At 43.9% G+C, this 27,592-nt stretch overlaps 1 protein-coding gene across 1 annotated transcript in view; it reads right to left on the reverse strand.

The window, feature by feature from the left end:
- The window catches only part of EGLN3 (egl-9 family hypoxia inducible factor 3), a 29,937-nt gene extending 12,146 nt beyond the window's left edge, over positions 1-17,791 (reverse strand). The window contains exon 1 of the mRNA XM_065838822.2: positions 17,084-17,791. Within this exon, the coding sequence (XP_065694894.1) occupies positions 17,084-17,440 (357 nt within the window). The 5' untranslated portion in view covers positions 17,441-17,791. The remainder of the gene's footprint in view (positions 1-17,083) is intronic.
- Between the last annotated feature and the right edge of the window lie 9,801 nt (positions 17,792-27,592).

Raw genomic sequence — 27,592 nt, forward strand, 5'->3', positions numbered from 1 at the left:
CAGTTTCTGTACTGTCATTTTCAGAGATGTTAGGTTTCCCAAGAGGGTGCAAATCAACCACCAGTTAAACAAGCAGTAATTACCAGCTTTAGTAAGGAGACAGGAATCATCAGTAAACTCCGCATTGCACAGAAGCTTGTAAAAATCAGTTATTCATCATTCAGTTTTTAAGTATTACACTCAAGTCAGCCAGAGAAATCTGCAAGTCAAAATGCAAGACACTAGCAAATTTTGGTTGCAGATTAAAATTAAAAAAAAAAAAAAAAAAAAAAATCAACAGTTCTATAAAGAAGATTTTTCTCTGCCTCCCAGTGCTTCTGGCAAAGAGAAAAATTCTCTTAGCTGATAGCCAGGACCATGCTGTGAGGCATCATTCTGCTACATTTCATACAATAAGCAGTGCTGGAGTGGACCGATACTTGGAACAAAACGCTGCAGAGAATACCTCAGCTAGAAGATGTTGGTAAGTGGAAATGAGTGCTGCTCAATAGGAAGCCAAGATGGCGGCAGGTCAGGAGGAGATGCTCTCCGTGCCTGCCAGCACTAGGCCAGGGCCCCAAGGTACTCCTCGTGCAGACTGTATAGGTGTTATTGTAACCCTATACTGGTGTCGTATTTTCCTCTCAGAACTAGTATGACCTTTGCAACCAGCAGAGAAAATTCTGACCTGTGTAACTCTATCCTGCCAACACCAACCGCCGTTGCAGATTAAGCTAAAGACTCCACAATATGCTTTTCCATTTTCTGCACCAGATTTGTCCTTTATATTGTTGAAAAGCTACTACGTTTGTTCCCTAGTGTAGATCATGTCTGTGTACATCAAATAGTTAAATTCAGGAATTACTTGTAAAGTCTTTTAGATGAAAGGTACTATATAGACACAAAGCAATTCCTATCTACAATATCACTATGATGTTTGTCACCCAAGGTATTAATAAGAATTAACGGTGCTGTAGCTACCGCAACTTTCATACGCATTTTTATTTCGATGCACTCTTCCAAGTTTCCCAAATTTCAGTCCAATATGTGGTTCTCAGTTCTGAAGTAAGCATAAACAAAAGTCACTTGACCAGACTTTAGGAAATGAGGACTACCAGGCTTCACTTGATCAACTTAGGTCTGAGTGCATATTCTACTCAACCTGAGTTTAGTTTGTAGATGTGCACAGTCTGTACAGCCAGAAAGGGAAAGGCACACAGCATGCTCTACATTAAAAGAACATGAGTAGTCTGACATTTCATGATCAAAGACAAGAGATTCTCAGTTGAGGCTTGTCTGACACACAGGCACAACGGGGTGTTTCTTAAGTACTTTCTTGTTGCACCCAATTGCACCCAAGTGTTTTTTTTACCATGTAACTTATAATGGTTAAGTATAAAATATTCATTAACATTATTAAATATTAGTTTGTTTGAATATGTGAAAGTTAAAACACTCAACTGCTATACTAAAGCATGAACTAGGAAAATTGGTCTAATTTAATACTCTGTAGAGATGTGAGGGAACAGAGGGAAGAACATTTATGTTAAAATGTCAAAAAAATCAGAGACATGAGCTTTGTGCCTGTTGGAAGGGGAATCACCAATTCCAAGGGGGAGTGAAACTGCGCTTGCTTCAGTCATGCAAAACATGAAATGGGCTTCAGTGGCAGTATTGCATGAGAAACCAGTAACTCACTTCCACATCCATAACTTGATTATCAGTCTTCAGTCAAACAGCTGTTGGATTTATGGAGCTAAACCTAGTGATCTCTTTGATAAGCTTCTTGCTTAGAGGTACAAGCAAGAGAGGGGAAAAATTGTGTGAGGAACGAGCCTATTTCTAGAAATTAACACTGATGAAAGGGCTAGAATTCAGCAGTGCAACACACCTGTATCTTTTTGCTTCAACTTTCTTCTTCATACAGAGGCCTAAACTGAAGCCAAAAGGAAGACAGTCAGTCACCTTCTCTCATGAAACACAAAGCAGATCAAACTCCACAAACTGAGCTGTAAGCAGAGTTGGCTGAATTCTTCCTTCATGAACCTGCAGTAGTCCTAGACAACTAATGTTCCTTGGGTGCAAGTGACAAGCATCTACTGAAGGGCCAAATGAGCCATGGCAAACAAGATATGAAAGACTGATTTGAAACCCTGTACAAGTAGATGACTCACCTCTGAAGAGCTACATCTTGGACAGGTCGACATGACCACAGCTACTTTTACTCCTTGTTCTTGTACTATATCAGCAACCTTGAACATTTGAGAGGAAAGGAGAAGAAATTTCCATGGCCAGAGATTCAGCCGCATAACTGAAAATAAATTAATTCTTGACATTTCTCATCTCAAGAGCATGATCCTGTTTTCACAATGTCCATCACCATGTTTTATTTAAAAAACAAACAAGCAAAAAAATACCATACAACAAACCTTCCTGCTGGGAAAGTACTTATAACTGTACAGAAATCCTGTTTCCATGGATAGCATTTTAGCTAGGTGGCCTGGTACTTGCTTCTCCCTGCATGTATGCAACCTCGATCATCAGGTTCAGATCTTCCAAGAACTGGAAAGCTCATCTCTCCCTTTTTATTCTATTTGGTTTTTTCTATGCACCTTTGTAACTTGACTACTGTTTCTAGGTGCACAGAGGCACATTTTAGAAAAGTTTTTGAGGAACAGCCTGAGTGGGTTGTGGGAAAGAGAACAGCTCTCATCTGCCAGAAAAAGATGCAAAGATACTGCTTTATCTTCATTGCCAACCAAAAGGCTATTACTACCTGATATTTCTCTAATTACCATAAGATGGAAAACTGTTCCTGCTTATTTCTCCCAGAACTAAGGGTAGAAGCAAGTAACTACCCATGAAAGCTCTGTTCATGGATTATCTCCATGCCACATAGCTGTTGATGACTGGCATGTTATCTAGTGGTAGCCTGAGGAGCCCCTAATAAGATTTGAAAAATCTTATGGAATCTGTCTGGAAGGAAGCTAGATCACAGACTGATGCTGCTTTAAAAATGAGCTCCCTATTAAATGAATCTGTGATGGAGCTTAGGAAACTTTTCTAGTGATTGGCAATAAAATTTAGTTCTTCATGGCCTGAAGGGTCCTATCAATATGAAGGACAGCTTCAGCTCAAGACTATTTCATATTTCTTTTCTCAGCAGAACACCCACTTAGAGAAAAACCTGGATGCCCTTCAAGTTCAAGCTGGCTGCCAGGGCAGCACTGCTGTGAAGTGGGACGGCATGGAACAGCCATGCCTCGCATCAGCCTTAGCCGTCCGCAACTGCCAAGAGAATAGGGAGAGCATTTGCGAACCAGGCTTTGGAGGCAGTGACAAGTTTTTTGAGCTGTTGCTGGACTCTCCCTGGGATCCCAGAGTGAAGGGGCACTTCAGGAAACTTCAAAAGCACCTGACCAAGGGAGAAATTCTTCAGGCTTCTCAAGAGAGAGACCCAACTAGTGGGAAAGAGTCCCAGGCATTCATTTTCCTCCGTATACTGTCTTTTTTTTTTTTTTAGAGCCAAGTAAAATAACAGCTGTTGCTTTCAAACCACCACCCAAATTCTGTGTTCAGCCTCTGGGCATGGCCAGGATAAAACAGAATACTGAAATTGAAGGAACCAAATCTAAAATTGCCATAGGATCACAACTGTCCTTGCAGTGAGCGTTTTTAGCTCTTCTAATAATAAGAAGAATTAATCCCCTTCCTTGTATGCCTAATTAATCCCCTTCCTCGTACACTTAATTAATCTACGTATTTCTGCATGTATGTCAATTAATGCTTTTCTCCAGTTCCCTGGTGCTTCTCTCGTCTTCTACAACAGTAAAATCAGGTAAGAGTTTTATTTTACATCCTCCTCTGACCCAAAACTACATTTTAGGTTGCAACGTTACTCAGTTGTTGTGCCTTGCACGCACACAGAGACAACACAGTTTCAGATGAGATTAGCGTGCTGTGAAGAACAGGCATGCCATCACGGCAGGACCTGAAATTTAAAAGGCTTTTGCCAGTGAATTAGTTCAGTCAAGGATATTCAGATTAAGTCTCCAATTAGCAGCTGTAAACATGCACAGTGCATCAATATATCAATAAAGGCTGTGTCAGTTTAGAAAGACCGCCCGCCCCTGCGCCGCGGAGCCCTGGCTCCCGGCCAGCGAGATGATGGCTTAACGACAGTGCTACGTGCGGAGCGTGAGGCGATCTGCGATCAAACGCAAACTTTACTCCAGAGTACACTTCACTGAGAGACTGTGGAGGAAAGAGGGGGAAACCCACGCTTGCAGCACACACATGCTCAAGGCACTTCTCTGTTCTGGTTCTTACTGGTCTCTCTCCCCCTCCTGCTGCACACATGCTTATTTGCCACACTTAAAAAAAAAAAATACTCCATTTAATTCCATTTTAGGATTATTTTTGCCTGTTCTTGAAGCCATCTTTGATCACCCAGAAAACTCTTTCGGTCCCCTCCTCTGCCCCAAGGACCCAGCCTGGAGGAGCAGCACTAACAAGAAAGCATTGCAAGCAATTGATGCAAATAGAGAAAGCATTCGCTGTAATGAGTCCCAGGGGACACAGTGACAAGTGCCACCCCCACAGAAAAGCAAATTTGTAAGGAAGTGCAGGCTCATTAAGAAAATCTGTAAGGACCATCCCTGTATGTTCAGGTTCTCAGCAGGAAATAAAAGCATGGTAACCAGCACAGACATCCTCTGCGGAATACCTTTCTGCTACACAGATGAGGGTAACTTCATAGTTCCTTAAATATTCCAGCCTTTCATTCTTTGTCAGTACTTAAGACCTTTTCAATTCTGCTACTAATCATCCAGAGGATTACACAACATTTAAAGAACTATGTATTTTGGTGGTCTTATGGGTGTGTTGTTAAAGGTCAGGAAAGATGACCTCAACACAGACAAACTGTTTTGCTGGTGTCTGAGTTGCCCAAGCTGGCCAACATCTTTTTTTTACTGTTACTCTTATTTTTAGCCTGTGGGCCCAAGGCAACTGAGCAGCGCTGCCCACAAGACTTTCATCAGCTCGCACATGGTCCACAGCACCCCTCATGATACACATCAGTGTTTCACTTTGGACGCTGGCAGGGGGCACCCTGGGTGCCTGCAGGCAGGAGATGCCAAGCCACCACCTCGAGCAGTTGCACCACAGGGATGGGGAGGCCCCAGCTGTTCAGCAAGGTCCCTCCTTGGGGTCACCATCACCGCACAGGACACGTCTCATGTCCTCACATGCTCCCACCACAGCGGAGGCAGCACCACACTGGGGAGATGTTTTTCATTGTCCCCTTTGGCTCAGTGTAAGTCTCTCTCCGCTGCCAGAGAGGAAAGCAGGGTTTTCACTACCACTGTCACACTTGGCAGGTACCCCAAATACGCCTCCAGGGTCCTCCCAAAACTGTCTGAGCTGTCTGGGCTTCTAAGGTTGTGTATTATATAGCGCATTACTGCACTATATAAACAGAGAGAGGGTTCTCAAGTGTTAGTTATCACAGCAGTAGCACCAAATTAAGGCTAATTGATGAGATCAGTTATCTCCTATGTTAACTTTGGAAGAAAGCCATCTCACTTTCCCCCCACCCGTCTTTTTACTCACCCATCACCTTTTCAGAGGACCTTGCCTAGCAAACAGCACATTCATGCTCACATAGGATTTTGTGTAAATTAATGTTTATGGGTAAAACTCATTAAAATTACCTATAATAAATTCCCATAGGAAATAAATTCTGCTATGCTTAAACAGCATATGTAGTCTTTACCTCTAAGGCCTTGCATGCACATGAAGTTGTGCTGCTCTGACTACACGTGTAGGATCTCTCTAGCATGGTGCAATTAAAGCAGACAAATGCGCTTACAGTGACACAGCATTCTTCCATGCAGGAGGGGAAGCAAGCTACTCAGATTTAAGGCAATTTTGTAACAGTATAACTATATACCTGTTCTAAGGTCAGGCAATAGAATAATAGCAAAAAAAAACAAAAAAAAAAATCCTTCTAAGTGTTGTAAGTGCCTGCCCTCCCCATCATCAACACAGTTGGTACTTGCACCAGTAAGATGTGTGTAGACAGAAACTAGGCAACTCTGAACAAAGAAAGCATGCATAAACACAGACATGCATGCACACAATGAACTGAACTCCAGCCTTACATTTGCACATCTTAAAGCTATTCACAAAAGCTCTCAGCTCATAGACAAGGAAGCCTGGTCCTAAACCCAGCTGTGAGGAAATATCAGATGCTGGATTTGAACACTGGCTGCTCAATTCCCACTTCCTTTTTTTTCCCACTGGTCAAGACTCTCCCACGGATTCATGCTGCCACCACCTGACAGAAGAGACCAACCCTACAGCCTGGCTGCATCTCAGCCGCTGCCACCAGCTTCAACCTATGAGCCATGGCAGTGGCCATGCACAGGGACACCACCATTCCCAAAGGATGTCCTCGACCCCAAATGCCCCTCCAGCCCCATTTGCATCTGCTGCTCTGTGTCACTGCAGTCTCCTCTGGAGCCTTACCCAGACATTCCCACTGCACCTCACTGAAACTGCAGCCCCCAAGGGCTGCAGGTTCCTCAAGACCCAGTTCAGGACTGGGTCTTAAAATGTTCTTCAGCATTTAAGGTAGTTTCTGCAGGAAGCACAGCAAAAATTGAGCAGGGAGGTGGTCTCTCTAGTGTGGGTTCATCAGGATGTTTCCTGAGGATGCTGAAAACCTGGAGTGGTCTTTCTGGTTCTGTTCCCTCCTTTTTCCTCTTCCTCTCCAAAAACCTTTCCCTTCTGGCAGCCAGTCTGACGAGAGTAGCATGTACTCAGAGCCACTGCCAGGGTGGCCAGAGGTGAACCAAGCTGGAGGTTGGAGGGGGGCTGCTCTCCCAGGTTGATGGATGGTTGGACAAGCAGAGGAAGCAGCCCTTGTCCTTGTCTCTCCTGTTCCCTGGGGTGGACATGACAGATGGTGGCTGCCCAGCCATGACAGGTTATGGGTGGGGGTAAGAAACCCCTTGGTGAGGGGCAGCAGGTGCCTTTGCCTGAGGTGTAGAGTCCAAGTGCTCCTCTGCAGTGGGAGAAGGCAGTACAGATACATGGTGGCAAGTCAGAGCTACAGGGATATATATATGCATATTTAGATGTGGGGAAGCAAGTACTATGTCTGCCCATAGCTATGGTCACCACTGGGACAACTGGTGCTTTTCTTAATGGTAGCCAACATATGGTACTAATGCAGCTTGTAATTAGCAGCAATAGCTTCTATGGATGGTAAGCAGTGAAAAAGGCTTTTAATCAAGTGCCAGCAAAAGACAAAAGTAAACCAAGAAAAAAAAAAAGTATTTGTTTCAGTTGCAGACATCTTAGGTAAGTATAAAGAAACAAAGAGCAAGTCAACTACGTCTTCATCCTTGCCAAGAAATTTTCACTTTGAGTGTCATACTGGCACTGAGCCCTAAGGTCACCAGTCAGATGTCAAGTTATGCACGGAGAAATATAATGGTAAAATGCACAACCTTGACACTTCAGCCTTTGACCACCATCAGATGTTGAATTATAGTAAATTTGGCAAGGAGGACTGTCATTTGCGAATCCTCTTATTGCTCCTCCGTGAAGAGGAAGTCTGTAAAACTGTTAACCAGGCAGTGACCCTTCCTGTTGGCTTGCTTCAGAGACACCAGGCACAGGCTCCACAGACATCGGAAGACAGAGGACAAGTTCATTTAGGGAAGCAGAAACTTTGGTGAACACTGTAAGGAACAGAGTTATCAATACATCCTGGGGGACCCTGCTCTGTTTGTGCACATCTAGTTATACACCATGGTTTATATGCCTTAACAGCAGGACATGTTACAGCATTTACAGTGAAGCTTCTTTTTCCGCTTCTCAAACCACTTCTACCAGATTCCCTACGTGAAATCAGAAAGGGAGAGTGCAGTTATACATACAGTCTTCAGCAGCAAGTACAACACTCAAGGATGATTAACAACCTAGGAACAGGCAAGCTGAGGACTAATTGACATCTCCCCCTACCCCCTCTTTTTTTTTAAATATCTCCTCTCCTAAATTTCCCTGAGTCTGCCTTTTTTTTTTTTTTTTTTTTTACTGCCCACATGGTCCAGCAAGGAGCTGCGTGCAAGACACTTATCAATCCCTGGAGCCTCAAGGCAGTCAGGAGGCTCCATTCTGGCACCCACCACCTTGGAGCCTGCTGTCCAACAGTGCCTGGCACCCCAGGCTGTTCCTCTTCAGGGTAGTGTTCCTCAGCCTGCACTGACCAGCACCTACCTCTCTCCATGCATTACTGGAACAACTGCTGTTAATGGTATAAGACAGGTTTGCTGCAAGGCAGTCAATCGCAAAGGTCAGATAAAAATCATAATCGCTATCTATAGCTTCTATCAAGTAAGGCTCCTTGCTCCCTCCCAAGACACCACACAAAAGATGGCCCATATTTCAAATCTACAACAAAATGTAGACAAAGACTGGGGACAGCACAAGAAAACACTGTTTAGAAAACCTCAGGAAAAGTTGCATATTTAGCATAGTCTAAGCCAAGCAAGAAAGGATGTGCTTCAGTACCATTGATTTGAAAGAGCCAAAGTACTTAAGTAAACTGCTGAACTGGGTCCAAAACTTTAAAAACATTTGCCTTATCAATTTCTATTTAAAAAAAAAAAAAGACAAACCATACCACAGTGCAAGAAAACTTAACCAGTGATTAATTATTATGACTTACAAGAAAAATGCAAATGTATTTCTTGTTTGTATTTTCAGATCCAAAAAGAAAGCACAAAAAAGAGTCTGTTATAACCAAAGGATTAATATGAACTAGTTCCATACCACACTCAAAACAGTTGGTTAACCTTTTTTGCTACAAAGTAGGATGCAATTATCTGGTGTCTGGCAAAAGCCATGGCTACTCTGCCATTTCCAGCCGACAAAGCTTTGAACACACCATTACCAATCAGTGCTATGCTCTACTCCTGCCATTTATACCATTCATTTTAAACTGGGTGGCTGGTAGCATGAACATTTAGTAAGCCTCCATAGAACCTTTATGGTCAGCAAAATGTCTTGCATTACTTTACTTGTGAAAAATCAGAGCAACAAATAGCTTGCTTAATCAACGGCTTTCTATGAAGTGCTTTGCATGGGGGCACTAAGTTTCTTTGTCTGCTAATCTTATCAAAACACAATGACGAGAAAAATGACCATAGGGAAAAGCTCCTTTCTGTCACTGAGAGATAGTAGATGCATATGTTGAGTGAGTGATGGAGAGGAAATGGGGCTTACAGCTCTCTCCAAATCACTCACAGGAATGGTCAGGAGTGATGTGCTGATGGGATGACATGCCTGTGAATAGTTTACACAGTAGGAGATAGTCTACTTGGCATGAGCCCCCTTCATCTGTTTTGTTCCTCCACCTCACTGCCTAAACAGCTAGAGGGACCTTCCTGCTTTTCTAACCAACTCCCTGACATTTTTTTTTTCGAAGCAATAAAAGGTCTAAAACAAATTGTTATGTAATGTTATGCATCAACCAAAATGTTTTGTCAAGCCACATTCTGTGCCAATGCATCAGTTACTCAACCAGGAGCCCAACTTGGGCCAGCAGCTGCCCAAGGCACAGGTACCAGAAGCAGTTCCCAAAATACCTCTACCTGAGAGCTCCTCTACTAATCCAATAAAACCTTTCCACAGAAGCTTAGGGAATCCTGTGTTGCTGACGGCTTTCTAACAACATTGTTTCAGTCTTCAGCTTTGTGACAGAAGGATTACAGTCATGATAAATCCAACCCAAAGCTTCAAATTCCCTTGAGTTGGTATGCACACATCCGCCTTCACCATAAATCTAAAACCAGCAACACTTACTCACAGGCTTCCCTTCCTGACCTTCTCATTCTCACAAGCCATCCACTGAAAGATGGATGAGCACTATGTGGCCTGCTGGTGCCAAAGGACCACTTGCCCCTGACCTATTATACAACAGGAGAAGGCAACACACTTGAAACAGAAGCAAGGGAAAACTCTTTAAAAAGTTAATACCTACACACACACCAAACAAACAAAAAAGCAGTATTTTGACTTTCTAAGAGTAATCTTGAAACATTTGATAAAAATATTCATCTCTTACAAGTGTGTCAAGTCTGTTCAGCAAACATGAAGATTTCCTCTGATTTAAAATGTATTCATGTTTGGGTCACTGATCTTCTCCTTCTATCCTACCCGCTCCACATATGGAAAAGAATTGCTGAGGGAGTACAGATACTGTTGAATATCCCAACCAGCCCCAGCAGTGGGGGGAAGTATAGAGTGGGGGGAGGAAATCTGTGCAGCACAGGAGAAAGAGGAGGGAGAAGCAGCTTCCAAGTACTAAATCAAGCAAATTGCTCAGGAGGCAACATACAGGGTAAGGTTGTATTACATTGAGCCACCATCCAGATAAGTTTGGAAGTCAAAGAAAGAAGAGTTTACTCTGAAATCAAATAAAGACACTAGGATTAACACAGACAGCCAGAATCCTTAATGCAAAGAAAGAAGTTCACTTTTACTGTGTAGATGCTGTCCTGCATCAGTGTTATGAGCATCAGTGCATCTCCATTTAAACATATACTGTTATTAGCAGTGAGCTGTAATTAATAATTACCTTGGGAAAAGGCCGTGTAACAAATATTAATAGCAAGGACTAGCTCCCCTCCCTCCCAAAATGCAAGCTCAGCGGGAGGAAGCACTGAACTCTGAATCTTGCCATTTCCCCACTGGCTCTCCCAAGGATATTGTGCCACGTGATGCTGTACGCACCCCTACCAGTCCAAAGGACAAACACCGCCCGTCACCAGAGGTATAAATACCACCTGTATTACAGTGTCCCTCCCCACACAGCTGGGGAAGGTTTACACTAACATTTAATGAGCCCTCATACAAAAACAAACTGAGAGGCATATATTTGCTATGGGCTTGCAGGTAACAGGGAGATAGGCAGGCACACCAGCTGGGCTACCACTGCATGTCTCTGGCTTTCAGAGCTGACATAGTGGTGCTGGCACGCACTGGTACCAATGCAGTCATGGCAGTGGATAAGCAGGTACTGAGGAAAATTCACTATCAGTATGAGACAGATTGCGGGAAACATCAATGTTTTGCCATCATCTTGTAACTCCAGAGTCCAATAAGAGTCATTAAGCTCTACCTAGCTACAAGACTATAGACAGTATAAAAAAAAATTCATGTAACCTGCCCTAATGCCACGAACACATGCACAAACTCAGGATAAACAAACCACTCTGCTCTTTATATTGCCCAAGAACTCAGACTTACTCCCTTTCTCTTACAGGATGAGCCACCTGCTACCCTCCTCTGCGACTACAACTGTGAAGCACATGGAGAGGCTCCTAACACAGCATAAGAAAGATCACTGGCTTGTTGCAGACTTCTCCCAGAAGAGAGGGAAAGGAGGACCAACAGCAGCCACCTGGCTGCCAAAGGCTCTGGTGTAACACACATTGAATATAGCACGTTTTTCCCACTGCCTACCAAGGAAAAAGTCTACCCATGTACTACAGTCAAGTTCTTAAGGGTGATGATACATAGCAGCTACTGAACGGAAGCTGCTTGTAACTTTAACACCCAAGTATGAGCTCAAACACCATTCCATAGAGGCTACCCACACTTCTGAGCTAACAGATGTGTACATCGCTGTCTGTAAAATATTGACCCCGTTTCTCCAATACCATGTCCCTGCTGAGTGAAGAAGCAATCTGAAAGATTTCTGAGTGCCTCTTTCAGAGAATAAGTATCTTTTGAAAGTTTCAAAAAGTAATTGAGAATAATTTGATGGAGAACTAAAACAAGAGCTAATATGCCAAGGTTTATACTCATTTAATGCTCTGATTGTCAAGTAAAAATTATATATTCCTGTGTATAATTAACCAGGCTAACTAATCTTGCTTGACAAACACTGATATAAAGATCATCTCTGACAATGAGCCAAAGCAACCACTCTAGGATCTGTGCCAATGCTGAATTCCTCAGTCTGATATCATAAAACGACTTGTCTGTTGTATTTACAGTTCCAGTGGCTCTGGACTCTGCCGGCAGGCAGCCAGAACAACAGATTTGAACTTACCCATTATGCCAGAACATGTGCATTTGATTAGAAGAACGAGACATTTTGCATATTTCTTCTGGATGGTGATATTCATCAGACCTCCCATTGTAAACTAATTGCAAGCCATGCTGCTACATAAGTATCAAAAATCCTTGGTAATGTATAATAAACTAGTATATTTCTATAGGCAGTATTGCTCTTCAGCTCTATAGCCAGTTTTCTGTTATCCTGCTACTTAAATGTGGCATTCCATTGTGTTTTAATTGCAAACAAACGAACAAAGTCAGTTCTGTAGGACAGAACTTTTCTCTATACACAAATGCAAAAATATCTCACCTCCTTATCTGATCTAGGATGGACTTGGTAAAACCACTCAAGCCAAGCTTGTGAAATTTCATGCATTTCTTCAATCTTCAGGAACAGAAATCTTGGTAACAACCTGCTAGACAGACCATGTTTCAAAACCTACAAAAGAATGCCCCATCATGTGGTAGGCAGAATGACCTGCTCTGGTTTTCAGCAAACACCCGCCATGAAGTGCCACCACAAAAAACCTCCTTCTGGTGCAACAGTCAGAGAGGCATGGAAGGTCAACAGAGATTTTGAAGCAAGTTCTTAAGAGTTCACATTCCACAAGGATTTATAAATTAATCTCATATTGAAAACACTTTTTTTAGCTTAAGGCCAAATACTTGACACTAAATGCAAGCAGTTGTGTTCTGAGCTAAAAACACAGGTCAGCTCTTAGGATTATGACTTCTTATTTTCTAACCAGCAGGGCTCAAACTCAGCAAGCTCAAGACAAACTCTAAGGTACCAGTGACTCACAGCAGGACATGCTGCTGTCAGGACCAGGGTGCAGAGGCCACGTAGAGCGCACCCACGCCTGTTGAATGTACCTTCCACCCCTCGCTCGTGAGGACCAACACAGCTGCTGGCAGCACGTCACATGCTGACACAGCTGAGGTGGCCCAGAGCAGCAGGTGGTGACGGCATCACTCTGGGACCCTGCCAGACCACAGGGAGAGCTGCCCTTCTCCAGAGAAGGCAAAACAGGAAAGGGGGAATAGCCACAGCGCCTCGGCAGCAGATGAGCTACCCAGGCATCCCAGCATGACCACAGGTTTCACATCTCTGCACGCCAGCCAAACAACCTCACTCTTGCCAGACTCCAGCCACTGCCTCCCCACAGGAGAGGCTTCCAGAGCCCATGGGTCCCCCAGGCTCTGCAGCATTTGAGGCTGCCAAAGGCATGGATATCCCAAACCGCACTGCATCTGGCACGTCTGCAGCTTCTACCTTTGAAGAAAAAAAAAAAAAAAAATCGTTTATGTCTTGACAAAGAAATTTCTCAAATGACTTCTTAAGTATTTTTCTGCCTTTGTTTTAGGGAGGTTTTTTTAATGTTGTTGTTTTATTAATTCATAATACAGGTATTATTCTTCTACAGGACCGACATTTAACTGCCTACAAAACTTTGTATAATAATTGTGCCCCTGGAAAATTTTATAATACATGTCAGGTCCCTGTGCCACATCTGCACCTAAGCAATATTTATTTGCAAGTGGGTCCAAGCCTTTTACAGACAGCATCATCTTCACATCCCCTCGAGTGCCCACAAACCCCAGTTAACCTGAGGAAGGGACTTTGGGACTGGAGGAGTCGGAAGCTGCAGCACATCACCCTTTCACCCCCAGCTCACAGAGCGCCACCAGATCAGACTGACTGTGGAGACCAAGCTGTGGCCTCTCCTCCCAGCACAAACCACCCTCCAGCTTTTCTCCACCAAGCATCAGAGCTCCAGAAGAGCGAAGACACGTTCTCAAAAACAGACAGACCTCCATCCTCAGGCCAGAGTGCCCTCTGCACAGGAACAGAAATCTTCTCACACCAAGGAGAGGACTCAACCTGGGTCAATGATGCATTGGTGAGATCCTTAGCCATTTACCTACTACAAAAGGGGAATCACCTTATTATTTTACTAGAAAATGGAAACTCTAGTTGAGGAGAATGCAGAAGCCAACAGGTAGTGCATTGGGTCTGTCAACAGAAGAGTCCTTTAAAAGAATGTTATCTGGTTATTTTGATAATTTAACCATGTCAGCTATTATTTTTAAATATTAGTTATTCCAAAGATAGATTTGGATCACTGGTCTGCAAAGATGAAAGGTTATATTTCATTATAAGCCCTCAAATGTCAACCAATAGCTTTTAAAAGTATCCCATACCCTTGCAAAAATTTTACTTCTGTCCATTTCCTTTGATGCAAACTTAAGTTTCTTATACTGCTGTTGAAATTAATTTGGAAATGACAAAATCCTAATTTGACTCATTCTCTCATGTAGCTATAAGGAAAGCTTCCTTTATTGGACAAAAGTCATTCTTTTGTTATGTTTGTGTAGCTACAAAAACAACCATGAAGTACATCACACTACGCAGACAGTAAGCTAACAGAAGTTCATTTACTAAGCAAACCTCTCTTCCTCTTCCAACACTTGGGCTGAAGATTAAAATCACCCTATTGTTTTAAAAGCATAAACGTCTAGAGAATTATGAGGCTGATATTATATACAATTCATTTCCATGACAAGTGGAGTTACCATGTAGCCAAAGGCTTACACTTTAAACAAATTGTTCTGGACTCTTAGCCCCATATAATACCTATATCCCAAAACAATAAATTATAACAATACATGTCCAGCTAAGAATTTCTAATCCAGTTGCTCAGAAACACCCCACATTGCTCCATATGCTAAGCCATGGAAGTTTTCTGGACATCCATTTATGTGTGTAATCTAGCAGATAAATAAAAATACACTGAATTTAAATCGGGGATTGTGTATGCATTCATAAGACTTCAGAAGACAAGCAAAATAGGTAGGTTTAATAGCAGAAGGGAAACATCTATAGGAGACGTGGGAACCTGCACGCACTGTAGCAGTCAGTTGGTTAGTCACAGAAATAATCTTCCTGCTGAAGGCATTCCACATCTCAGTTACAGATGGCAGCTGCTATTCCAGGGCCTCATATATCCATGGTACTTATTATTATAATAAGGGGATTGGCTACTATTAATTTCTGATGGAAATTGCTCCACATTTAGTTTTACAAACAATGTTGAGTCCCTTTCAGTCCTGGACTCTTGCATTGTTTGGAGTCTGACACCTTCCACACAAAAGCACAAGGGACAAAAGTCTCTCTTTATAGCAAGCAGATTGGTATCTAGTTATAAAACAAGTTCTATCCTGTCTGTTACTACTATTTGTACAACAATGGCTGCAAGAACACCACAACTCCACTTTAAAATCATCTCTAAAACCCAAGGTCACTCCCCAAAAGACTCTTCTCCCCAACCAATGCCAACAGCCTTCAGACATCCAGTTGATTCTTTCTACAAACACCTTACAAAAATGCTGAACAACCTCACTGCAGTCCAACTTTAATGTAAGACCCTGTTTGTTTGGTTTTTTTTCCCTCCAGGTGGCCAGCAATACACTTTCAGTAGTAATCAGAAGTCACCCAGAGAAAGAACTAGGATGACCTCAAAGGCATACCAAAGCAGAACGGTTATTTATATATACACCTCCTAACACCAGGCTCCCACCAAGAATAAGTGAAATCCAGTCTACTCACATTTTAAACCAGATCTACCCAATCTTTAACTGAACTGAGGATCAGTAGCTCAGTGGAGCTAAGCACAGAAGCAGTGTTCCAACCTTTTATTATTTCCAGCACTGTGTTGAAGTGTGCAGGGGGGTGCATGCACAGGTTTAAAAGTGTTTCCAACGAACTGGCACACATCACCATAGTGTTTTCTTCATGTTCTGTGGAGAAAAAAATCTCAGTACCACTCACATCCCCTTAGTTAAGTGCAAGTTAGGACCAAAAGAAATGCCTAACTTCTCACTTTTTAAAATTTTTTTAAAGTTTCATCGTTTCTGTTTCTGCCGTATCTCTAAAAAAAGTAGATGTTTTGAAAATGTGCTATATATTACAGAATTCAAGTCAGAAATAGAGAAATGTTATCTGGTTGTTTTGACTTGTTCAGCATTTGGGACAACGAAGCAAACTAGTTCCAAGCAAAACAGACAAGGAAAGAAAAGCCAAGTTATCTCAAACTGAAGTAATGACATCTCAAGTGCAAATAAACTTTATTGGGAAAGAAACCTACACGTGTCCTACAACACGAACAACTTCTCCATTTCTGAGCAAAAGTGTCTAGAAAAAAAACCAACTCTTCTGTTAAAAAAAAAAAAATCAAAGTTCGCAGTGCTCAAACTGAGCATCCCTTATTTTGTGCCACATATCCAATGCAGTAACCATAACCTCTTCCACTGTGAGACGCTGACATGAGTTGGCCCATCCAAACCACTTCGAATAACGCTATCACAAAGTCGCAAACGATCAAATAATCGGATCCGAGCCGAGTATGCGCGCAGTAAGGGGTAGAGGGCTTTTCCCTCCACCTGAAACCATCCCCCAAAGGAAAGTAACGGCCAAGGTTAAACTTTTTTGGCGGGGTACGCCCGGCGTCGGCAGGCCCCGCTCCCCGCAGCTGGGGCAGTAGCAGCCAGCCGCAGGGTGCAGCCGGGCTCCGGACCCGCCGCCTGGAAGTGAGGCACCGCCTGCAGCCCCCGGGGCCGCTGCGAAGTGATCCCCGGTGGGACACAGGCAAGGGCCTGACCGGGGCTCGGCGACCGAGGAGCCCGGCGAAGACCCAGCCCGGGGCACAGCGCCCCGGAGCGCTGTCGGCACCGGCTGGGCGAGAGAACAGCGGGCAGCCCCGCTGCCGCGGCCGCGTGTTTTGCAAGACTTCTGCACTCGGAGCCGGCAAGGGCTGGCCCCCGGACAGCGCACAGCGGAGCGGTGATGCGGCCACAGCCCGGCGGGCTGCGAAGACGCGACACGGGCAGGCGCCAGTGGAAACTTTTCGCCAGGTGCCACCGGCAGCTGCGAGGCGGGTCAGTCCGGCCGGGAGCCGGTGCCCCTTACCTTGGATCGCTCCTTCACGTAGTACTTGCCGAGTCGGCTCCCGCAGTACATCACCAGCCGGTCTATGAGCGTGAGGAGGAAGTTGATGGCCTCGCAGCCCTCCTCCGTGCCCCCGATCCACTTGATCTGGTCGCCGCGGAGGTGCCGCTTGGCGACGCCGCGGCTGGGTCCCGCCAGCTGCCCGTCGGTCAGCTCCCCGTCGTGGTGCATCCGCTTCACTCGCTCCAGCACGCAGTCCCCAACCACCTCCCCCAGGAAGTTGTCCAGGTAGCAGAAGCCGATGTCGTGCAAGCAGGGCACGACGTACTCCAGGGCAATCCTCTCCAGGTCGAGCCTCATGATGTGCCCCAGCGGCATGGTGCAGTGGCGACGGGCGCTGCGCTGTCCTGCCGGCGCCCGCGTCGGGACGAGATGCCCGCCGGCTCCAGGCCGAGTCGGGCAGGGGCTCCGCCGCGGCGCGGGGCCAGGCGAGGCGAAGCAAAACTTTCGCCGCGGCGGGCTGCGCTGCGCGGCCCAGGGCGGCGGTGCTGCCGGAGCCCCGCGCTGCTGCTGCCGCCGCCCAAGCAGCGTGCGGGACCCCCCGAGCAGTGAGCGAACCGCGCCCGACAGCCCCCGCCCGCCCTGTGGCCGCGGCAGCAGATGGCCCCGCGCTGATTAATACGCCGGCTACGTGCGGGATGTGTGCTCGCCCCGCCGCCCGCTCGCGCGGCGCCGCCGCACGTGGGTGGAGCCCGCCCGGCACGGCGCGGCGCTGATCGCCCCGCCCAGTCCCCGCCCACGACAGCACAAGTGGCCAATCCGCTGCAGCAAGCCGTGGCCAGCCCTCGGGGAACCAGCGGCCGGGGCTTCTACACGTGCGCGCAGGGGGTGTGGTCTGCGCGCCCGCTTGTCCCACCCCTCCGGGGAGTGGGCGTGGCCAGCGCCATTGAGGAATTCTCCCCTCGCATGTCGGCGGCGCGGCTCCTCTGCCCCGCCGGCCCGGGGGTACCGGCACCCCGCCTCGCCCTGCCCCGCCGACCCGGGGCTCTTGGGCTGGCCCAAGTGAGGTTTGCAAATGCCTCCCCAGAGTTCTCCTGCCGCTTCTTATATTCGCCTCCCGCTGTGGCAGTTTCAGCACCAGGCGACGGTATTTCATTGGGCGGCAGGTACAGCTTTTCAGGGCGAGGAATGCACTTTTTAGAAAACGTTTATGTAATAAAATAATATTTCCCTGAATTATTTACCCCAAAGGGCCCGCCACGTTGCTTGGCTCTGCTGACAGGAGTCACCTCGCGGGCTGTCGGCGGTTTCGTGTCACACCGAGACAGCTCGAGTCAAACCGTGACAAACTTTGTTCCTCTCTTCCAAACGAAAACGCGCCTTTCCCCGGTGTCACCATTTTTCCGTAACGCTGACCCTGCACCGGCCGGCCACGAAACACTATCCTGCTGTCGCTCTTCAGTCGGTCCCCGACTGAACAGTCTGCATTCAATGCCTCATGAAAAGCAAAAAGTAAATAACTACTTCGCTCCACGCGCAACACGCAACATGCCCAGGATTTGCTAAACAGACAGACAAACTAACGAAGTCTGCACAGAAACCAAGACTAAAGCAAAGACACGTCACGGAGACGCGCAGGGCTGGAAACCTTGCGGGACAAGGCGGCCGTGCCTAACCTGGTGTCACTGAAGTTACCGACATCACCTTCCCATCTAATTTTGCCGCCCCCCAGACGCCTGTATTGACAAGGGCGTCCCTCCCGCACGGCGACCACCTGTCCCGTCCCACGCGCCCCGTGGCTCCGCGTCCCGCGCAGCCCTGCAGTACGTGTCACCTCCCTCACCGCCGCCCGGGATCCCCTCAGGAGGCGGATGCCTGGGTCTCCCTGTCTGCGGGGAACGGGCCCCACGGGACGCCCTCCCGCACCGGCGGAGCCCCACTCCAGCAGCCGCGGAGCCCGGCCCGGCCGTGCGGTGGGTCCCGCGCTGCGGCAGGTCATGGCACGGGGGTTACATACGTTTCAGCTGGAACCCGGTACATTTTACCCCCAAATAAGACAAAATCCGCGCTAGTTATTTTCTTTACCTTCAAATCGCGAATCCTGCCAGTTTTACAAGCCGTCCGTGCTGCTGATGCTGCTTGAGCTGCAGACTCCAGGCCCTGACACATGCAGTAGTGGGTCACATATCCCACGTTTGTTCTCCTTGAATGCAGCAGTATCTACCCCCAGTGCATGACACTAAGCACGGGTCTCCTCCCTGACAGCTCTGTCGAGAGCCAAGTGGTACTTTGATATCAGATAAATTCATACGCACTGAGATATGGATTGTCAAAGGACTTTATTTGATTTAGGTACGCACTTCACATTAAAGTGAGGTTACAATTAATGATACAACTCTGAGTCTTATTAATCCCTTAGTGCTTAACTGAAAAATCAGTCAAGCATGATAAACTAAGAGCAGCTACAATAATCAGCAAGGGATGTGAGATTAATTCAAGAGCAAAATGTCAATGTTATGAAATTTGGATACATTGGGAAACATCATCGCTGCATTGTTGTACTGTTCACACACTTCTGTCATGTAAAAGCCATGATGTGCCCAATTGATTTGCTTTTCTTGGGATATTCTTGTGTGTGCACAGTCCAGTGCCAGAATCAAGTATTTGTAGATGGAACATCTGGCCTCTTTACCAAATATAATACTGTCACTTTGACAAGTTGCCCACAAGCACTCTGCAAGAGCTCTCCCATTCCCCTTAGGGGTACCAAAGCTGAGTGGAGAGATGCTGGGCTGTGACTGCAGTAGCTCCCAAGCTGAGCCATGAACTTGCCAACACAAGAGACAAAGCAGTCCTCCACAGTCCTTGTGCACAAGAACCACTCAGAGGAGTTGCGGAGCCAGAGCAGGACAAGACATTGAACTTTTCCAAGCACTTCTTGTGACCACAACTCCCCAGACAAAGCTATGGTAGTTTATACAATCTCACAGTGTTCCACAGGTCACAAATAAAGGCATGAAAGTGTGAAATAAGGCAGCTCATATTATCACCTGCACCTTTGGACATGCACAAAGGTTGTTTACAGTACTGTGTAGCACAGGTATGAAAGGCATCGCCACATGTTAATTAAAAATCCTACATCATTCAATTATATATGAGCTATCCCTCTGCCATGTAAAGCTCTGTTTATCTTTATGCTGTAGAAACTTATTTTTCCTTCTAAAATTAAGTCTGTATTTTCTTATTTTCCATTCTAGAATCTCATTTTTAAAAGTTTTCAGTCCTGTGTATCTGTTGCCTACATCCACCTCCATGGTACATATTAGTAGTATTCAGCAGACTAAACCAGGACTTTATCATGCTGGTAGAATGATTTTAAGGAGATTTGTTTTAGAGAATTAGAATAATCTGTGTCAGTAAACCCTGGATACCTTGTTACACACTAATACATTTTTTTTCTTGATAGAAGAGTTTACAGTTGAACTGCTTCATGCTTTTTTATGGCAGAGAGTTTTAAATGTTTTGAGTCTCGTTTTCACATTCTTCCTTTCAGAAAGCCAGACCACTTCAGTGGCCAGAGCTGAATTAAAAAGGCCCCAGAGAGAGAAAGGGAAGAGGGGAAGTGTATTCTTTATTTCAGTGAACAGTAGTGGTTTTAATACCTCACAATGTGATTTGTAGAGCTGATATCTCTCGTTCTGGTTAGCCACTAACTGAAGCCCTGCCTACAGAAGGATGTATTTTTTCTGCTGATGTTGGTACGGTTACACCAACCCCTCTCACCAAGGGGCAGGCAGTGTTTGTAGGGGTGACACACCAGTACTAGCAAATCTTGCCATGACTGCTTAGGAGGTCACTAACCCAACCTGCCCTTCCCACCCCTTTGCTGGAGGTTTCAACCTCCCCTCCCCAGGGCTGACAGAAGGGAACGTGTTTTTGCCTCAGCCGCTTCCACAGTACAATGCCCAGAGCCATAAACACACCTTCAGTGGGGCCTTATTTTTACAGCTGCAGCATCGACACCAGTGCCATTCCTCTGCCTGCTGTACCGGCAGCAAGGCCAGCCACCACGTTTTGGTGTAGTGTCTCCTCCACCTACAACAGCAAGACTTGCTGTAGCTCCTTTGTCAGCACCCTTAATATTAAGTCTTACTGAAAGCAGGCACGAGGGCAAAGGTACATGTCACAGCTTGAGCTGATCTAGCAGCTCATTCAGTGCCTTCTCCCCCACACTCCCTTTTGCACTTACTTTGTCACACTTTGGACTCCTCCACGGCCAATCCCATTTGCAAAGGTGACAGAAGAGCAATGCTGAGCAAAACAATAGAGAAAGAGCTATCATCTGCCAGGTCGGGGAGCGGAAATGTCTCAGGTCAGGTCCCATGAGATCCACCAGAAGGACAAGAACCATTGGGCCTGACCTCTTTGGGCAGGAGTGAAGGATTTGACAGCTCAGCTTTCGCTGGTGTCTTTCCTCCACTGTGACAGTCATCTGGCCTGCACCAGGGTTCAGAGTCAGTTAACATGTGATAAAACTTCAGGGTAGGCTTTGCCTCAGCTTAACACCTGCTGAAGATTGCTTTGTTTGTAGTAGGCTGTGAACACCACAAGCTAACTGATGCACCAGTAAATATCTTCCAAAGCCTATCTTGGGAAAAAGCAATGCTATAAATGTTGTTAATGCTAAAGGAGCTCAGCTAGCATCAGCAACAAGTGAGTGTTTTCTCAAAGTTTTCCTAAAGCTTTCTAGGTGTAAAAATGGTCCTTTGGCAAATGAGATTCCAAGCTTCCCAGTGGGATTAAGTGCCCCTATCTCGTTCCAGCAGTCCGTGAAGTATGCCAAATCTTAAGCTTGCAGCTTTTACTGGCTGTCATGCATCTCTGTTGGAGGAATGGATGTTTGTGGTGTGCTCTCAGATGTTTGAGGAGCCGTGGGGTGTTCAAAACCGTCCTGCAGGGAGTCAGCAAGAGAGCAGACTGCAAGTGGAGCTGTCAAAGCTGCACAGTAAATGCAATTAACACAGGGTCTGACAATGTAGCACTTGGTCGTTAATTTTATGGATATCAACTGTCGAGAACTTGGAAGTCAGTATGCCTATGAAGATAAAAAGGCAACTATTGAGACTTTTGCTATGTAAACAGAGAAGTTCAGTGTGGTAAGCGAATAGCACAAACAAGGAAAATCGTATCTAAGTAGTAAACTTTAATAGTATATATTGTTGTAAAACAAAACTTCAGTGGTTTTTAAACTGCTAACACAGTTTTAGGAGTCTGTACAGACTACCATATACATATATTTCCACGTTTCAGAGAGGCTTGTCTTACGTTTTTTATTTTAAGTGATAATTTAAGAACTACATCTAGGGCAAGTATTTATATTTGAAAGGAAACAGAAAATTACCATAAATAACATTCTGATTACCTTAAAACTGATTGCCTTTTAAAACAGATACTTCCGCCGGCCCCCAAAACCATATCCTTTGCTACCAAATGTATCTCTGTTTCTGGGATTCAACAATCAATCCCAACCACAGAGAATTAAGTCTGCCCAAAATGGTGCATTGTAACAAAATAGAGAATCTGCCCAGGAAAGTGACAATCCACCAATCAGAGGACTGGAGCTGTAGCTGAGTTAGCTACATTGCCAAGGTTTTCAAGTCAGAGAGCCCTCAGAAACATAAGTTTTGACAGATCGGAAATTAACGTTTTCATCATTAAAGAGATTTTTACTGAAAAGACCAGGCTTTGAAATCTTTCCTATGCCTTTTGTTTCTCAAAGACATTAAGTGATCATTTAACGTCAATATGGATGAAGAAGAAGAAACACAGAAACAGCATGCTGAAAATACCTTCCCTGCTGGTTTCCAGTTGTTGAGTTTTCACACTTCTAGCTCTCCCACAGCTTCCAAGAAAAACAATAAATAGGAATACGATGTAAACAAAAATCCCCTTTCTCAAAAAAAAAAAAAATAAATAAAAAGGATCTTTGGGGTTGGACAATTTCAGCGATCAGATTTTGCACTTTTCCAGTGTATTAGTCAATGTATGAGCAATAACTTATTATCTGGAATTTATAATCAAAGCCTCTACTGTGCAATTGTCAACACAGGCAAATTTCGTTTCTGGGAAATCTCTACCTGGCAGTGAAAGTGAAAATTACACTTGGCTTTGAGCAGTTACTGTCTTGCTGAAATGCCAATAAGATTAGAGTTGTTTGGGTTGCTTTGTTGTTGAAGGGTGTTTTTTCTAGGTTTTTTTGGTGGTTTTGGTTTTGTTTGTTTAAGCTGCTGGAACAGAGAACAGTGAAAGACTTTACAAGGGAAGAAAATTTTAATTCTGGTTCATCTTCTATGTTTCTGATCAATATGGCTGCAAAAACATTGTCTTCAATGTGAGTGAGTGGAGACATTGCTTAATCTTGTTTCATCTCCTTGCCTTTTTACTTTGGAAGTCCCTGCCTACTACTGGAAAATTTTTGAGGCGCTCAGTGAGTACACATTGTAACTCACATGCCTTATCCCTCGAGAATTATGGTCCTCCACTTTGTCTTTAGATTACAGTGTGATCCAAGTTAAACAAACAGAAAACAGGATTTGTTAAACTGCCTGAGTGAGAAGTCAAAATGTCTTCCTCTAGATTACTTAAGATAATTAAAGCAGTGCATTTCTACCCTTTCTTTTCTATCCTACAAGTATTGGTGCATTTGTATACCTACAAAGGTGCTTCATACTAGTATATAGACTTTTTTTTCATCAGAGAATAAATCCTATAAATTGTAAGGCTCGTTCATATTGTTGTAACTATATCCACACCAGTAGTTGCACCAATATAATTATTTTGTCAAAAATTGTCTAACAAGTACTGATTATATATGTTGTGTATAGCCAGGCCATAAATAATGTGGTACCTCTGCCTATATAAATGTTTATCTTTATGCTAAATACTTTTGTTATGTTGATGAAAATATGGTATATGCTTTTCTATTTTTTATTATTTTATTAAAAATAGAGTTGACGTTTTTGCATAAAGATCACAATAAAACATTTTGGATTAGGGTTTCTGTGATACAAAATGGGTAGAAATGTAAGTTTTTTCTATACTTTGAGTTTGATGATGACGAACAGATGTTCATGAACTTGGACATCTTACTGTATATATAACTGCTAGAGCTGTCCTCTTAATCATCGTATGCAGAATTGATCCCTTACCACATCTAATTAAAACAATTTCTCCTCCTAATGCAGAACCATGAAAGTACTGTTCCCTAAATTATCTTCTGAATGGCTTGCTAATAAAACTTATATTCAAAGATTTGTTTTCCTCTCTTTCCTCATTATATTTAAAGTTTCTAATAAAGTTCATTTATTTAGTAAGATGTCTGCCGGATGTTGTTGTGAGTACTGCCTGAATGTTACTTAGTCTGCACAAAATGTAAAATATATATTCGTATCAACTTAAAAAATTAATGATTTACACATATAAGTAGCTGCAGTGCCAGGCTTAAAACAAAACTGCAGTCAGTTCGTCCTGGACACAGTTCCTAACACCCTCATGGCAGGACATATGCTTTGCTCAATTAAAAATACGACTTGCTTTTTTTGGTAAATAAAGTTTGATTAAGATCCTGACAGTCTTGCTGGTGGCTAGCTCTTGTTCGCACATTTGATTCTCTGATAAGCAACTTTTCCCTTCTCTTAATATTTTTCTACCTGAAGAGCTGATAGGAAGCTGTCTGGCCACACAGCAGCAACAAAAATCAATGTTATTAGGTGCTTATCAAAAGTTAACATCAGAATCCACAGCAGCTATCAATCACACTTGCACATTTCTCAGCTCATGTTGTGCAAATGCTACACAATTCCTTTTAAACCTCGAAGTCCTTGTTCTGGTGTTTGAATAGGGAAGACGTGGCTTTACCATCTCTTACATTGGGTTCTCATTCTCTTTGCTGACCAAACAGTGTCACCTTTCAGAGGCCACACGCTCCTCAGCAAAAAAACACCACTTGTAATTAAAATCTGCTTTTTCAAACATACTTTGCTATTCCCAACCAGCCTGTAGTATCTTTCCTTGACAAACCTTTCAGCAGGTAGTGCAGAAAAGAAAGTCCAACACTTTGTGTACTGTGTAGAAAAAGCAGACACTTAAGTGGATTTTGGAGCATTGTGGAAACAAATATACTGTTAGTATCTTTTCTCATAAGTGCTGAAATTGTTTTTTTTCATTGTGGTTTACTGTGTCCTATGGGAAAACTGAGAAGGAATCTGTGTGTTGCAGGCACAATATGGTGATTTAACTGCTTGATAAGGGTTTTTTAATGGAGAAAGAACTTGTGGAATGACTGTCTTTCCTAATTTGTTATAAAAGCAAGAATAATGCAAAACATTATAACCAAAGGAGGTCACAATTTATCAAAATGCTGATTTTATTTATTATTTCATTCATATTCTTTTAAGGCATTCACGATTCTATGATTCTGTGATTTGCTCCTACAACTCATCTTGTGGTCAAAGCAAGGTTCCAATTAATTTACTTTCATTCATATGTCCCATCATGTGTCCATAGAGGATTTATATTCTGCCTTTCACTGTCTGACTATAAAAATGTCAGGATGCTGATATGTCCAAATAAAAACCCTAGACATGGTGACCATAACATACTTTTGAAGAGGGACATTTTTGTCCCACAACATAAACTTTTTTACATTAGGGATCTTTTGAGCTGCCTCTCCTGCACAGGAATTCCAGTAATTAGGCTCAGTTCAAAATATAATTCTTACTTAATAAACATATCAATCCCACTTTGCAATTCCATCATTGCCTTTCTGGGGATCTACAGTTCAGAGACTAAGTAGCTATTTGCTGCCAAAAACCCAGTGGAGGTTCGAGCAATCTCAAGGGGAGTCAAGCCTGGAGATCACAGAGCAACGCCACTCCCTGGAATGTGGCTGTCCAAACCAGATGGGAGCAGCTAATATCTTCAGAAAAGACTTATTTCAAGTCAAGATAATTTGAGCAGATACCAGCTAATTGCCATGTCCAGAGAATGGAACACCTAGGCACATGTTCAACGCTTTATGACTATGGTAAGTGAACCTCTACATGATTCATTCTTTAGTTATTTCCAGAGAAAAGTATCTGTTCTGTTTTGGTTTTCTGGGCATGTAGAAGGAAGAGAAAAACACTCCCGAGAACACCCATGACTGAGCTTGTCTGTCCGTTGTGTGGTGGTGAATGGAAACTTCATCTGGGTGCTTATCTGTACTGCTGTGCTCTGAATGGTCTGACGTTATTACCTGAATAAGGAAACAAACAAACAAACAAACACACCACACACCAAAAACAGCCTTAAAATTGTTCCTTTTCTCTCTTTCCTAAGAAAGAAAAACGTGTCAGTGTTTTGCAAACAAAGATTTTATCAAACGACTGCACCCTCACCTAACTAGGAATTATTACGTGATTATACCTTCTGGTTTGGGGTGAAGAATCACCCAAAGAGATCTGTGCCACATTGCATTGTAATTTGAGAGGTTGATTACACTGATTTTTTTTTGCTTGCCTGCTTTATGTATGAGTCTATTCTTGGGGCCCAGGAGGCCATGTAAATATCCTAGGAACTACTCTGTTTTTTAAATGTTAGAACAAACTGCCTGATGAAACATCCATTGAAGTTTTCCATGTGACCTCAGTAAAGTCTCAACAATTAAGAACACGCCTATTTCTTCTGGCAGAATTTTTTCTTTCCTAGAGGCCAGAATCTTAACAGATTGCAATATATTGATCACAGAGTAGTTTGATTCATGTTGATTTTTTCTTTACTTTTCTGTTAAAAACTCCTGCGCCTTTTCCGTGAAAGACAGAAAAGATAAATCGACATTTTAAAGATCATGTTATAAGTAAGCTGCTTTTTCAGTAACAAGCTGTCTGAATGTCTTTGTATTATTAAATATGTGCCCAGGAACAGTTACAGCATTAATGATAAGCACAGGCTGATTTTACATAGAAAAGTGTATCATCCCATTAACCTGTTTCATATCAACAACACACATTTTAGTGCAGATGAAAGTAAACTCATGCACTAAGAAGCAAAGACCATAGATAAAATCGTGGTCCCTGTATCCAGGTATATTTAGGTGTGTAATAAATAAACTGTGTATTATTCTGTGCTTTAGGATCCATGTACCACAATGATTTTTGGAAGACCTTAAAGGGCAGGGAAAATAAGTTTGCTTTGCAGGATCGTGGCTGAGAAAGCGATGCAATTATGACAGAAGCATTGGTCTCAGTGCAGGAATTACACTGTGAGAATTTTGCTCTAGTAGAGACATGCGTGCATCATGCCCATATCTACCTGGCACTGACACATTCTGCTGATAATTTGTCATTCTCCTTTCTAATATGGCAAATCCTTCCCGGTGGCTGCATCAAAGCAGTGGAAATGATGACTTGCACTGTTACAGCCAGCTGAATGCAGGTCTTCTCACATTCAAGTGTCTGGTAAACTTTTTGAATGCTGCTGCCCATAATTCAA

The sequence above is a fragment of the Patagioenas fasciata genome, chromosome 5 (assembly GCF_037038585.1).
Source record: "Patagioenas fasciata isolate bPatFas1 chromosome 5, bPatFas1.hap1, whole genome shotgun sequence".
Classification (NCBI taxonomy): domain Eukaryota; kingdom Metazoa; phylum Chordata; class Aves; order Columbiformes; family Columbidae; genus Patagioenas; species Patagioenas fasciata.